Source organism: Brassica oleracea, unplaced genomic scaffold, assembly GCF_000695525.1.
Source record: "Brassica oleracea var. oleracea cultivar TO1000 unplaced genomic scaffold, BOL UnpScaffold01353, whole genome shotgun sequence".
NCBI lineage: Eukaryota > Viridiplantae > Streptophyta > Magnoliopsida > Brassicales > Brassicaceae > Brassica > Brassica oleracea.
The window spans coordinates 1-13,754 of record NW_013617892.1 but is presented as its reverse complement, the minus strand read 5'-3'; the positions used below and the strand labels follow the sequence as shown (position 1 = coordinate 13,754).

Sequence of the window (13,754 nt, the reverse complement as noted above, 5' to 3'; positions counted from 1 at the left end):
ACTTAGCTCCACATTCGCTCATAATCTCAACTGGTAATAATCACTCTCCTCGCTCTTTTGGCATCTGATCAAAATGTAATCTGTCTTCTTCTACTCATTTGTAGATGCACAACGTACTGAGTTTAGCTACTGTTATGTTACATATTGGTTGTAAGAGAAAGTGTTGCCGAGTGATGATGTCGCAATGAGCTTCTTTGGTCAGGAACCAGACAGCGACACAAGGGACTTCTACCTGTGTCTCATGAACTAGGCTGTACAAATTATGTGACTTAGATATTATTATTTGTTAGTAATACATTTTCCATTTGTTATATCGACATCGTACTCTATCGACACTCTTCAATGACAAAACAAAGATAGTTTAGTTACAGGTAGATGGTTTAGTCTAATCATCATATTATATCTATGATTATCTTTATCCTTCCAGAAGCTAAGAACTACACATCAAAGTTACTTGTTCACTAATTCACTGCTAATGGATAAGGCAAAGTGGCAATATGGTTATGAGCCACTGTTCCAATCCAAAGCTTCCCTTGAACCTCCCTCACTTCACTAACAAGCTTCATTACCTTTCCTTGTCTATCCTCAAGAACCTCCAAGACCTTGCCGTCCTCATCGAATCTTGATATAACAGTGTGCATTCTCATACCCATGGCTGTCGCCAGCAACTTCATCGGTATAGGCAACCGAAAGTAGATGCTCTTTATCCAAGGATTGTTTGTAAGAACCTCTTGAACTGGTGTTCTGCAACAGTCTATTGCGACCCAAAACTCACCCTTCTCGTTCATTCTCACATTGTCTGGGAATCCCGGTAGATCTGCCACCACCTCAACTTCACCTCTCTTTGAACCCTCCAGCCAGTACTTCACTAACCTACCAGATACATACAGAAACATGTATTTTGGCATCTATCTTGCTTGAATTTTAAAGGGTTGTTAATATGGTTATACCTGCAATTGGTAGTTTCTGTGAAGAGAAGGAAAGATTGGTCTTTAGAGAGTTGAATGCCATTGGGAAAAGCCAAACCATCAAGCACAACGTGTGTTGTTTTGGTAGGTGGGTCATACCTAAGAAGCCTCCCTGTTGATTCTCCTTCAAGTAATATGAAGAAATGATTCCTACAAAAACACAAAGTCTTAACTCTTCATATCAAACCCAAAACGCAAAGAAACAGAGTGTTTTTTTTTTTTTGTTATTATGAAAACTTACGCTCTGTCATATCGTTTGCTTGTGTCTGTGAAGAAGATTGAGCCATTTCTATGGATGTCGAGATCGTTGGCAAAGAGTATAGGCTTCCCTTCCACATGAGTAGCTAAAGGCGTAGCAACCCCTCCTTCAGGACCAACCATTAGTAGACCATAGTAAGCGTCTGCAATGTACAAGTTTCCACTCTCTTTATTAAATCTCAGACCAAGAGGTCGCCCACACAGCTTCTCGTGCTTCCATTGCTTATTCGTTGTTGAATCCACACCTCTTGCGCATGTCTTCTCTGACCTGATTCTCCATGAACACACAGCATTAACACCTAGAAACTGAATGAAACAATCATTAAACTGATGAGTAAGCGTTTACCATTTTGATGTTGCAACGGAGAATGTCTCCCATCCGGTTGCTTCACCCATCCATCTAACCACCCTCCCATCAGCCAACCCTGTGTATGGACCACGGCCTAAACCATCAAACTCTAATGACTCTGGACCAAAGACTTCGTCCACAAACTCGAGCTTCCCATGATGGCCTAGTCGGCTAAGGTTGTCTCTCGGCCAGTTTTCCATGACTTGCTTGTATGGAGCAACCTCATGCTTCACGGGTTTGAACTCACGACCACCGACTGGACTTATGTGAAAGGGGTCAATCGCTATGAAAATTACAGACAAAGCAATGATACAGAGAACCGGGTGGTGTGTCAGCAAGGAGTCATGTGTACTACGCTGGCCTTTCTTCTCCATTTGAAAGTTCTTAGAGATGGATGAGAACGAAAGATATATTCACCTGATCAGTGTACAGATTATATAAGAAATATAGAAAAAATGTGGTTATGGAGAAGTTGAGGGTAACAATGCAGATCATGTGAATGAAAATTGGGTTGGAAGTAGGTTAAACGGTAATGAACAAAACTAGTCAAAAGTGGATCCAATTTAGATTACTCTCATAGACAAATGAAATTGCCGTGACTATGTTTGACCTGTAAACCATCCAACCTACAACTGTGAATCTCTAGTTGTTATTCTACCCTTTTCTTACCTTTTTAAAAAAAAGTAAAGGACAGAGGATTGAAATAATTTACAAGAGAAGACACTGGTCTAATCAAAGACACCTGCAGAAAGCTTCATCTAGTTACCTTGTTGAAGTTGCAAGAATGCAAATGATAAAAACATATACAATATATCAAAGAAACAACAAGAATGTTTTGTAGCAATGCTTTCATAATTAAAATAAATGTGAAAGGTCTAGTAGTGGATGTAATCTTAAGGTAAGACAGGGTACCCTTTTTGTGCAACTATACATCAAACATAAGACTGTCCTATTCATCTGTAATGATGCCTAAAACAACACTAAACTTGATTAACACAGGAAGCAGCTCACGTAAAGCCTTAAAGGATCTTTTAACTTGGTTACCAACTCTCAGTCCGTCTTCCTCTAGCTCAGAGAACTTCCACTCCACTAAGAGGAACTGCACTAGCTTGCAAGGTCCGTCCGTTTCCAACAAACCGCAGCGAAGGCAAAGAAGCATCACTAACCGACTCGATCTCAAGAAAACTGAAATCATAAGCACCAGACTTCTTCAAACTGAAAACAAACACCACAACGATCCAACCAAGCATGGTAACAGCCCAGTAGCTGTTCATCCCACCAATCAAACCCCACGAAACAGCGTAACCAACAAGAATCCCCGACAAATGTCCCAGAAAGCTAGCTTGCGGAACAATAATAGAAGTGAAAATAAGCGACTCAAAGGGCGCAAAGCTAATGGGAAGAGACAAGACCCCAAAAAGATCAAGCTTCGAAGAAGGCTGCTTCACAGACAAAATCGTCATCCAACCAAACACAACGCAAGAGTACCCCACAGCTGTAACCCTCCTGAAATACTCAATCTTGAACCTACCAATCAGCAAATGGTACATCCCAATCACCAAAGCACCGGAGAAGACTACAAGGACAAGAGTGTAATGAAGATAGTAAGCAGTTCCGAGACCTAAATGCTTTAACTGCTCAACAACGCCGAGGCTCCAGAGAGCACTCATGTTGAAGACGAGATGCAAGACGCTGATGTGGGAGAAAGCAGAGGTGATGATCCTCCAGTAATGCCCTTGGATCGCAGTCTCGTAGCTTAACCCAACTTGCGAGTAACCAATACTCTTCTTCTGGATCAGGAACCAGATTAAGCTGCATAGGGTTACGATGCAGCTCGTTGCGGGCTTCTCGATGATGTCGTAAAGTAAGGGTCTTCCCATTGTAACCGACACTGCAAGGTCTGAGAGAGGACAAAAAAAACGGATTGAGACGAAAGGTGGGACCTTTTCAGCTAAACGTGCCGACCCAAGTGAGAATCTGCGAGTATTCTCCAGAAGGATAACGAAAGATCTCTTCTTTTGTCGATTCGATTCGATTCGATTCTTCGAGTTCGCGCTAACGAGTTCCTGATTTTCTCAGAAGGAAAGGTTTCTTCTTTCACCGAATCGAAAACCAGAACCCAGTTTTAAGTTAATGGGCCGATGTATGGGCCAGTTACCATCAATTTTTAAGTCCAGCTATAAATCTTATTAAGAACAAGCAAACAAGACCAGACCATAGACGAATCGAATGGAAAAGTCTCGTCCAGACGAAGTAGGGGAACAAGGAGTGTCCTTTTCGTGTTTGTGTTTTACATTTTCGTTCGAAAGTTATAAAATGGTTATTCCTATGTAATGCAATGTTTGGTTTTGGAATAACCTAACTCTCACCACTAATCCATACTTATGAACCACTTAACCAATTGATAGCCAATAATAATATAAAACCAGTAATGAATTGAGGATTTTACGATCGATTCTTTCTTTAGAGCATCTCCAACGTAAAACTCTATTTTTTCTTCCAAAATAGAGTAAAAGTAAAAATAGAGTAAAGTTGCTCCAAATCTGCTACATTTCTCATTCCATAATGGAGTGATGAACAACATTTATGGAGTAAATTTCATTATAAAGTGAGATATGGAGTTGGGTTGGAGCATTTCTTACTCCATATTCAATTTTACTTCATTTTAGAGGAAAAAATGGAGTACGGCTGAAGATGCCCTTAGAGCACTTCAGAAGTATATTAGGGAGTTTTTCACTTTTAAAATAAAGAAATAAATTAAAAAAAAAATAGGAAAGAGAATGTAGTGAAGTTTTAAAATTAGAGTTTATAGGAAATTCATTAGAACTTTTAATGCCATATGTTTACTTATTGTCCACTTATTAATATTTTAATCTTTTTAGAAAATTAAATTGAATTATATAGATAAATTGTGTTAAAATAGTAATATTAATTTGTTTAGATACTTGTTTTTAGATACTAACCAAAATGTTGCTCTTAGCTCTATCTCTCTCTCTAAATTCATACTGAGAATATTTGAAAATAACTGTTGTAAACAACTAGGTGATCCTGATGATAAGTCGAATATTATTTCTTTAAACTATTGAATGCAAATTATCTAGTCGCACTCCTAAGTAATATTCTGACATGTACTCACTCTCTGTGGAATATACAAAATGAGTTTTCATTGACGTCACAAAATTCAAACGTACATGCATGCGGACTGCAGTAATCGCCAAATATCAAATCAACAGGATTCTTGACTTTTCCATCTTAATTTTTTGATCATCTTTACGTAACTTATGATATATTCATGCAGATTATTAGAGGGCAATTCTTTCTGATAACATTCTTTTTTAGTTTTTTCGTAAAAATAACCCTAAAAAAATAAAATGACCAAAATAATTTTTATTTTATTTTGAAAATTTTAATATTTTTTTTATTTTTAAGAATTTGAATTCATCTCAAAACCCAACCCTTTAACTTTAAACTCTAAGTCTTCGATTAGTTAAGTCTAAAGATATAAATGGATATTTACCCTTCAATGAAATCTTTTTTTGTTCATTTTCTTCGTTAGGAACTTCTTTTTTTTTGAGTAATCCTCTTTAGAAGTCTATTTTTGTAAAAATACCCTAAAAATGACACGTAGTGTATAACAAGAAGAGAAGTGAGTTATCTATCACTCAAATTACAACGTAATAAGCCACAATCCCATAGCTAAATCTCACTTAATAATATTAATATAACAAGGATATTTTTATCCTCTGTTACAAACAAAAGAAAAAATAATGTGAACATTAATGTTGTCAATTTCTAGAGAGATCACAACACCAATCTCTGCCTATGAAATATGAAACTAGTACATTTCATTCACATACAAAATATTATTTTGTGAAACATTATTTATAAGTTATACATCCATAACTAAACAAATAAGAGGATGAAAATAATTATATATATGAAGTAAATAAAAATTAGTTAAGCCATGCTTTAAGCTCCACGTTGAAGGAACCATTTATTTTCTCATAAACTTTTGGAGCCATCGATTTAGAAAAAAAAAAACAAAAAGACTATGATCACTTTGGAGGCGGCTTGATTGTGACATGGTTCCTGGCCTCGACTTGGTTCACGATCATCATTACCATCATCATAACGGTGATGAAGGAGGCGATCAGGGTTTTCTTTTCGATAGCCATTGTTTTATAAGCTCTTAAATGGTTCTTGTTTTTTTTCTTCTTTTTTTGTTAGTAATTTCAGATCAATAAACCAACGTATTTATAAGTAAAACCAAACTTTTATTAATAGTAACTTCCTAATTTTAAACTTTGATGAATGATTCAATTGTCTTTTATTAGATATTTTGGTCAAATGAAAATGATTATTGACATTTTAGATCGAAAAATCTAAAATGGTATTGGATAACTTCTTCCAAATTTGTCATGTAAATATTATACTTAGATGAAAAAATTGTGAAAAAAATAATAACCACTAATTGTTACTTCCCCATTTTCTTAGAAGTGTCATTTTTAGTTTAGACGCATCTAAAACAGATTGAGATACTGGAATAACACTAATGTAATCTAATCAGTTTAGTATGCTTTAGATGGTAATAACTTGCATTTCAAGATAGATTTGACTGAAGTGAAAATGATTTAAAACTAGTTTTTGAGGTCGGTCAATATTTGGTTTGATGTAACTTATCAACAACGCTACAAAGATGGGAAGCATATTAGATCCTAATTAGGTTCAACACGACGACCTTCTTCTTCTTTTTCTTTGTATAAGAATACTATCTTTAAAAGAAAGGGTTCCATGTCTTTCATTCAGGTTTAAAAGGAACCATCTGCCAAGGAGTATCACAATGCACCAATGCAATGCAAGAGGAGGGCTTGGAGTATAGATAATAATACTATATGACCAAAGTTCATGTCCTTGTTTGGTTTTAAATCATGTTGGAAATGTAGTCTATGCAAAAAAAATTGACATTAAAAAGAAGTTATGAAAAGAGAGAGGTGTACTACTTCATCAGGAGTATCGTACATCTCATAACATCATAAGTGTTCTTTTTATTCACAACTAATGAATCTCAAAAGAGCCAATCGACACTAATGTTACCAAGCCAGATCAAAAGAGGAAACTGTGCTAATGCTAAAAAATCAAGAGGTAATGATTTTCTGCTTGAGTCATAACTCCTAGCTTCTGCAAAGAGAACTCGCTTCATTGTCTTCACCAAGAGAACTCCGGTGCATAAGCAAGTCCACGGAATCAAAACATAGTAAGAATATCCCCAAATGATCTTGCCAAGAAGAGACCAGTGAAAGCATAGCCTGCATATGCCACAATGTCCAAGAGGGGTGATTCGCGGCTACCTAATGAAAGCAAGGTTATCTTCAGAAGCATGACTTGCAAAAACCAGCCAACCATTCATTTCACAAAAAGCCAATTCAGAGCTCCGGGAGAAAACCTAGCAAGGATCAAAAGGGTTGAAAATAAGAAGACACATATACACATGAAAAATATACAAATCAATGTTTAAGAAATAGGTAGGCGTTAATTTGTAGAGGACTTAGCTACTGGTGGATTATACCGGACCTACGTGTTAACGAATTATTGATGTATATTATATATATTTTAAATCCATATAAGATATTTTAATTTTTGGAGTTAAATATAGAATTATTTTGATGATTATTAAAATTAGATATGCAAAACAAAAGAAATTAGATAAAATTGTAGATTTGCAATAGCATTATTCTTTTAACTTAATTGATTCAACGGGGAGGGGAGTTATTGGCAGATGAACTTTCATCAACTTTGGAAATTTTGAGATTTCATCGTTATTGATTCATTGATTTTAACAATCTTAATAAAATCCCTTGTATTGATTTAAGAATTTTCAAAATCCTTTAAAATTTCTTGTTATTCAAAAAGTTTAGTTATTATTGGTTGTCTAATTCTAGTTAAATCTAGTGTTATTGGAAGAATGATGCTCTCTATTTTTACTCATAAGACATAACTCTCAAAATATCGTGTGTATCCATGAAATTTATAAAATCCATATGATAGAAAAGTAAAATAAAATAATCATTATTGTCAAATATCTTTTGCACTTTCAACCCAAATTATATGTCCAAAATTATAATTCATTACATTTTTATATAATTACCTTTTTGAATTATAATTATATTTTCTTGTTTTATCATTAAATAAAAATAAAATAAAGAATTTTTTTTAGTTCTCGAATTATCTGTTTTTTAATTCAAACTTTTTTTATAATAAAAAAATTGAAATTTTAGAACTTTTTGTTTTGAATATTTTTCAAATTTTTAATTTTATTTTGATGAAATTCGAAAAATTCTTTTTGAAATTATTTTATTTTAAATTTTAAGTATTTATTTATTTCAAAAGTCCTAGTAAATTTTCATCAATATATTTAGTTTACAAAATGAATGAGACTAAAAATAATATAAGTTCATGAAGTAGCAATCTAGAAAAGTTATGATTAAATTTTGTAAGTCAGTATATATATTTTTTTTTAATCCACTATAATATAAAAAATTTCTTAATCCACATAAATTTTAAAATTTATCAATTTTTAAAATTCACAAACTCTACACAAATTTATTTTCGAATAACCTCCTAGACTAATTTAGATTGATTTAAACAGATTTAAAATGGTTTAAACCAATTTGGATCATATAAATCAGATTTTTAAATCGTTTTGGCTACGACGGATTTGCCGACCGATTTTTAGAACCATGTATAAGATAAATAAAGAAGTTACTTGCCATAGAGTCTTAGAGAAACCAGCAAGAAAGAGATAAGTGCCAAAGGCAATGAGGGGAATGTATAAGTCTGGTGCACTAAAATATCATGTATTGGAGGCTTGTATGAAAGTCTTCCCCCAACTGGTTCCGAGATTCTAGTCCAGAGTCCCCTGATAAGGTTACAGCAAGACTCAACAAAAAGCCCTCAAACACATAAAAGAGCAAAACAATCTTCAACTTGTTCCTCGCGTGTTGATCTGATCATTCACTCGAAAGTAGTATTGAAGATCAGAGAAGTCACGAGTTATCTCTTCATATCAACAACTTAGAGTTAAAAACAAATGAAACACCAAAGTTATGAACACGAGGGTTTAACTTACGTTGCTCTGCACATACTCAGAGCTGGATCCCAATCCACTTCTGATAAGGCCAGAGAAGGCATTGCCAAATGGGTTAGGCTGAGGCATTGGCATCCAAGGGTGTGGTCCCATGTAGTTATTATACATCTCTGCCATTCAAACAAAACCAGACCAAAAGGAGGTTTAAATTTGAAAGCTAATAAGCCCAAAAAAAGAGCAAAATGATTCGCTCTCTTTAACACAAGGCAAATCGAACAAGGAATGATAAAGACAGACCTGGAAGAAGCTGGAGAAGGAGATGAGAGGTCTAGCTAGAGCTTTTGCTTTCACGGTTGATTTGATTAGTTCGCCGGCGGCGAAGTTCCGACAAGTAAAGCATCTCGTTTAGAACATGTAATAAAAAAAAGGCCACTTGTTTGTTCGCACGTGTGTTTGCTCTTCTTCATCACTGATCCAATACAAGTTTGACACGTCATAAAATATTTTCATTATTTTATTTAAAGAGAAATAAGTTTAGGGTTATTTATGAGAAAACTCGAAAGTTCGGGGTTTATATTGAAAATTTTCTAAATAAAAAATGTGTGCACCGTGCAAATCTGGGAAGAAGAAAGAAGAAGAGAAAGTTTTGAGTCTTGTAAGTGCGAGATGGAGATACCAAGCTCTGAGGAGATTCTTGAGTGTATGAGCTCTTGTCTCTCTCAGATCAAATGGCGACTCAAACCCACTTCCAAACGCCGCCTCGATATAGGTTTCCTTCTTCCCCTCTCTCTCTCTATTGATTCTTTCGAGTTTATTGTGTGTATCCTATCGAAGCTTGTTGATGATTTGATTGATTGCCTTCCTTGTCTGGTGGGTTTATCATTTTCCTTAAAAAGTTTGTAACTTTAGCAATTAGCATATCATATGGATCGTTCAACTATCAACACTTGACTCTCGTATGATTGAATTTGTAGATGTGCTGGCACTATGCACGGGAATGAGACCAGTTGTGATGATTGACTATGGAGGCAAGTTGCCTGAGCTTCAAGATCGCTTGCTTTCCCTTCTCGAGCTTATCCAAGAGGTTTAGTCTTTACATCTTTCTTCTTCAAGCACATTAGTACTTTGAGTGTTGTCTGTCTGTATGTATGTAGCTGACTCTTTGTTTCTGCTTGTGTCCTCTTTAGGGTTTACCAGTCTTTAAAGATCTGAGGGTTATGGTTATAGAGGACATGATTTACCTGATAAATGTTAGAAGACTGCCCAAGTGGTTGAGTTCAGAACCTGAATTGTTCTTCGTCGACCTAGAACAAGATCCTCCAGAGGTTTGTTTCAGTGGTTTCTCTTCTCATGCTCTATCTCTCCAATTGGATTTGATCTCAGTCTTGCTTTTTGTTTGTTTGTTAAAAGATGGTGGAACAAAGAAAGGAAAGCAATCTAGGGGTGCAGCTTAGGTCGATTCAGAAGCTTTTCTCTTCCACATTTCCTTTAGATGGCGGCGATAATGACGCCAAGTCTTCTCAGTCTTCTTTGTTCGTTGATCTTAGTTGTTGTTTACAAGACACTAAGGTTACAATCCCAACACTAAACGGGTAAATTTTTTCAAATCCAACTCTTTAATTCATTTCACCATATGTCATCTTAGTTTATTAAGCGTTGATCTGTATAAGCAGGTGGCTCCTGGACTATCCGGTTGTGTATTTATTCGGCACAGATCACATAGAAGAAGCAATCTACAACCTCTCAACCAAGTCTCTCCGCATCTTCAAAGTTTTAGTACAAAGGTTAAGGCTATTATATATTTCTAAACTCTTAGCTTTCTGAACATTTTTGTGATGCCTAACACACATATCTTCCAGGAATGGTACCACTGAGAAAGACTCTCTCTTAGAAGAGCTGACAAGGTAAAACCGTCAAAACCAAGATGCTTACCTTGATGCATAAACAACAAAAATAATGCATCTGTTGAAAGTTGAAGCTCGGTTATGGAAATTGCCTTGCAGTTTTTCGGTGCCATATGATCTAAGCATGGGAGGTAGCAAGGAAGTGTGGGCTGAAGCATTTCTGGAGAGGATGAGTTCAAGGTGGGAAGAATGCAAACACATTTGGAGATCATTGGATCTGCAAGTTTCTGAATGTTATCCTCAAGCTATTGTTCTTTAACGCTTTCACTACTTCAAAACAATCCTTCTCTAACTTTGGTAATGACTTCTCTTATTCATTAAAGTAAAACCCTTAATACACAACACTTGAAGAAAGTGGAATACAAAAATATCCTAAAACCAGACATGTCTTTGATCAGTTTCCATTCAAGAGACTCTGAACCTCAGACTCTGTAGGAAGAGCTGCAATAGCTCCTTTTTTGGTAGTCGTAATGGCTCCACATGCATTAGCAAATCTAAGCACCTCTCTAAGACGAGCTTTATCCTGTAGTTAAAGACAGAACAACACGCTCAGCAACGATTCCAAAATCACCAAACCTTGAGAACAGTGCGGTCGTCAACAATGTTGCAAAGCACGGCACCAACATATGAATCACCAGCACCAGTTGTATCCACTGCCTTGACATGGAAAGGATCAACAGATCCACGGAAGCCCTGTAAATCATACAAGCGCAAGAACACAATCTAAGTCACACTATTAGTTAAGTCAACTCCGCAAGAAAGATAACTCTTCAAGAACCATTAATCTTGGTGTAATATTTACAACCCTTTTCGCCCAAAGTGACTAAGAGAAGTTTCAAGTTATCATGCCACAGAGACAAAGCAGTCTCATCATCAAAATTAAGTTTAAAGTATTATATTACACTACATTTAATATAATTAGTACAAAAAGCTATGGTTGTTTTGGGACGCAAAAGTTACTAATATGGGTTCTTGGTTCTGGCGCAAATTGCTTAAGCTCAGACTGGTTTATGCGCTGTGAAATTAAAAGTGGTAATTCGACTTTTTTCTGGTTTGACAATTGGTTAGGCACTGGAAGTATTATCAACATAACATGAGATTTGGGTTTGCTGTATCTGGGCATACCTCGTCAAGCTCGTGTTGCTGAAGTGTGTCCAAATAAGGTCTGGGGAATGCAGAGTCGAGGTCGGAGAGTATTTGGTGATGTGTATACCGCTATTGAGAATGTGCAGAAGCCAGATGCTTGGAAGAAAACGATGTTATTTTATGGAGGCACAATGAGGAGGACTACAAGGACTACTTCTCAACAGTGAGAACTTGAGATCAGATTAGAGATCGGGGGCCTGAAGTACCTTGGCACCATCTCGTTTGGTTTACACAAGGAGTACCACGCCATGCTTTCATTGTTTGGTTAACATTTAAGGATAGACTTTTCATAGGAGTCCGTATGCGGTAATGGGGGATCACACAAGGCTATATGTTTTGTGGAGAACATGAAGAAAGGAGGGATCATTTGTTTTTCGCATACCCCTTCACATTCACTGTCTGGACTACTCTAATTGCTATTCTACTCGACACTACTGCATCACCGGATTGGACAATTACAGCGACATCTCTGCTACAGCATAATAGAAACAAAATGGATGCTATCCTTTTACAACTGGTTTTCCATACAACCGTTTACTTTATTTGGAAAGAGCACAACTCTCGTAGACATTTGGGTCCTTGGTTAACTACATAAGCGTTCACTAGGCAAATTGATAAAGCAATCCGCAATAGGATCTCTTCGCTAAAGTACACTGGGAATCACAAGTTGGAAGGACTGTCCCGTCAATGAGTGGAAATATTTGTTCGTCAATAGGAGCTAGAGGTTTTTAAAATGACTCCAAAAGAAACTTTATTTTAGAGTTTAGCTTACTCTCTTTTCATTTATAAATATTCATTCTGTGATTAATAAATTTAAATTTAATATAAAAAAAAAAGAATATTTGAAAACAAATTGATATTTTTTGCTAAATAAAAGGTTTTCCTCCAATGATCGTTCAAATCAATTTAAAAAATAAAAAGTTCGTTTCAGATTATGTTTGAAGAGTTTCAGTTTCGATTTTTTATCACATGAAATATTCCAATACTTTTTTTGAATGTTGGAGAGAAATAATTCACTTTTTGTTTTGTAACGTTTTGAAGAAAGGTGAGGTCATGTGGCCAGACAAGTTTGGGCCCTCTCCAGTATTCCTAACACGCGTAAAGGGTTCCATGAGTTTTCAGTTTACGCAAACCTTAACTTCCTTCTCAATCTGAAGAGTTACGGTAACGGGCCTCTGAGACTGTGGAGAAGCTGGCCATGGATTGTGTGGAACCTTTGGAAGAGAAGAAATGAATTGCTCTTTAGAGGGAGAGGATTTTCATTGGAGGAAGTGGTAAAGAAGGCGGAGAATGAGACTGAAGAATGGCTCCTTGCGCAAATTATGGAGAAGGAATGGTCTGTCTCTGAGAAAGTTAATAAGGCTGTGGACGGTTCGAAATGGACACCACCCCCTTCGGGTTGGCTGTGTTGTAATGTGGGAGTTGATTGGAGTAAAAGGGACGGCCAGGGTGGTGGAGGATGGGTCCTAAGGAATGAGCGTGGTGTTGTCATCCTTCACAGTCGGAGAGCCTTTTCGGGTTTGTTTAACAAAGATGAAGCAAACTTTGAAATCCTTAAGTGGGTGGTAGAGAGTATGAGAAGCCACCGCATCTCTAATGTGATCATTTCAGGTGACTTGGAGGCTATGTTTGGAGCAATAGCAAGACCCGATGCTTGGCCATCTTTTCTTTTCTATGTTGGTGAAATTGAAAGAGAGTTGGTGGGCACCTCTGGTATTATATTTCAGAAAGTATCACGAGAGGAAAACAGAGGAGCCATGCTTATTGCGCAAAGTGTGACAAGAAAGGGATTGACGCAATCTTATGTGTCGAGGGGCCATCCTAATTGGTTGTATGAATTTTTTGTTAACGAAAGTAGACATATCTAGTTTTTTAGTTTCAGGTTCCAGCAGAGTGTATTTCTTTATGGGAGGCCAGTTGTAATGGCGCAAGGCACCATGATCCTCTTTACGGTATTTGGTCCTTTCGTCAGTTTGCAACGGCTCTGCTCTGTGTGGTTCTTGGTTTGTAGTCGTGGTTAGGTGTGTTTGGGGGCATCTAACCTG

The 13,754-nt window shown here is 36.5% G+C and overlaps 3 protein-coding genes and 2 pseudogenes across 3 annotated transcripts; 1 reads left to right on the top strand and 4 right to left on the bottom strand.

The window, feature by feature from the left end:
• Positions 1 to 39: 39 nt before the first annotated feature.
• LOC106321253 (protein STRICTOSIDINE SYNTHASE-LIKE 13-like) lies at positions 40 to 2,000 on the bottom strand. The gene is made up of 4 exons (XM_013759558.1): positions 1,573 to 2,000; positions 1,210 to 1,494; positions 951 to 1,118; positions 40 to 873 (listed from the first exon to the last, which is right to left on the bottom strand). The coding sequence occupies exons 1-4, from the start codon at positions 1,947 to 1,949 to the stop codon at positions 462 to 464; spliced, it is 1,242 nt and encodes a 413-aa protein (XP_013615012.1). The 5' UTR covers positions 1,950 to 2,000; the 3' UTR covers positions 40 to 461.
• A 366-nt stretch (positions 2,001 to 2,366) lies between these two features.
• LOC106321251 (RHOMBOID-like protein 13) lies at positions 2,367 to 3,662 on the bottom strand. Its single transcript, XM_013759556.1, has one exon. It carries the CDS (start codon positions 3,453 to 3,455, stop codon positions 2,646 to 2,648), a length of 810 nt encoding a protein of 269 aa, XP_013615010.1. The 5' UTR covers positions 3,456 to 3,662; the 3' UTR covers positions 2,367 to 2,645.
• A 2,978-nt stretch (positions 3,663 to 6,640) lies between these two features.
• LOC106321254 lies at positions 6,641 to 9,038 on the bottom strand (annotated as a pseudogene).
• Positions 9,039 to 9,277: 239 nt separating this feature from the next.
• On the top strand, positions 9,278 to 10,907 carry LOC106321252. The gene is made up of 7 exons (XM_013759557.1): positions 9,278 to 9,428; positions 9,634 to 9,743; positions 9,847 to 9,984; positions 10,070 to 10,251; positions 10,333 to 10,443; positions 10,519 to 10,563; positions 10,663 to 10,907. The coding sequence occupies exons 1-7, from the start codon at positions 9,326 to 9,328 to the stop codon at positions 10,820 to 10,822; spliced, it is 849 nt and encodes a 282-aa protein (XP_013615011.1). The 5' UTR covers positions 9,278 to 9,325; the 3' UTR covers positions 10,823 to 10,907.
• A 50-nt stretch (positions 10,908 to 10,957) lies between these two features.
• On the bottom strand, positions 10,958 to 11,959 carry LOC106321250 (annotated as a pseudogene).
• Positions 11,960 to 13,754: the final 1,795 nt, after the last annotated feature.

What these genes read in the sequence shown, in the direction of transcription:
- LOC106321253 (XM_013759558.1), bottom strand. Translation starts at nt 1,949, where the DNA reads ATGGAGAAGAAAGGCCAGCGTAGTACACATGACTCCTTGCTGACACAC. An exon ending in TCCGTTGCAACATCAAAATG is followed by an intron (nt 1,495 to 1,572) that starts GTAAACGCTTAC and finishes ATGGAGAATCAG; the next exon opens with GTCAGAGAAGACATGCGCAA. An exon ending in AGCAAACGATATGACAGAGC is followed by an intron (nt 1,119 to 1,209) that starts GTAAGTTTTCAT and finishes GTGTTTTTGTAG; the next exon opens with GAATCATTTCTTCATATTAC.
- LOC106321251 (XM_013759556.1), bottom strand. Translation starts at nt 3,455, where the DNA reads ATGGGAAGACCCTTACTTTACGACATCATCGAGAAGCCCGCAACGAGC.
- LOC106321252 (XM_013759557.1), top strand. Translation starts at nt 9,326, where the DNA reads ATGGAGATACCAAGCTCTGAGGAGATTCTTGAGTGTATGAGCTCTTGT. An exon ending in ACAATCCCAACACTAAACGG is followed by an intron (nt 10,252 to 10,332) that starts GTAAATTTTTTC and finishes CTGTATAAGCAG; the next exon opens with GTGGCTCCTGGACTATCCGG. An exon ending in TTCAAAGTTTTAGTACAAAG is followed by an intron (nt 10,444 to 10,518) that starts GTTAAGGCTATT and finishes CATATCTTCCAG; the next exon opens with GAATGGTACCACTGAGAAAG.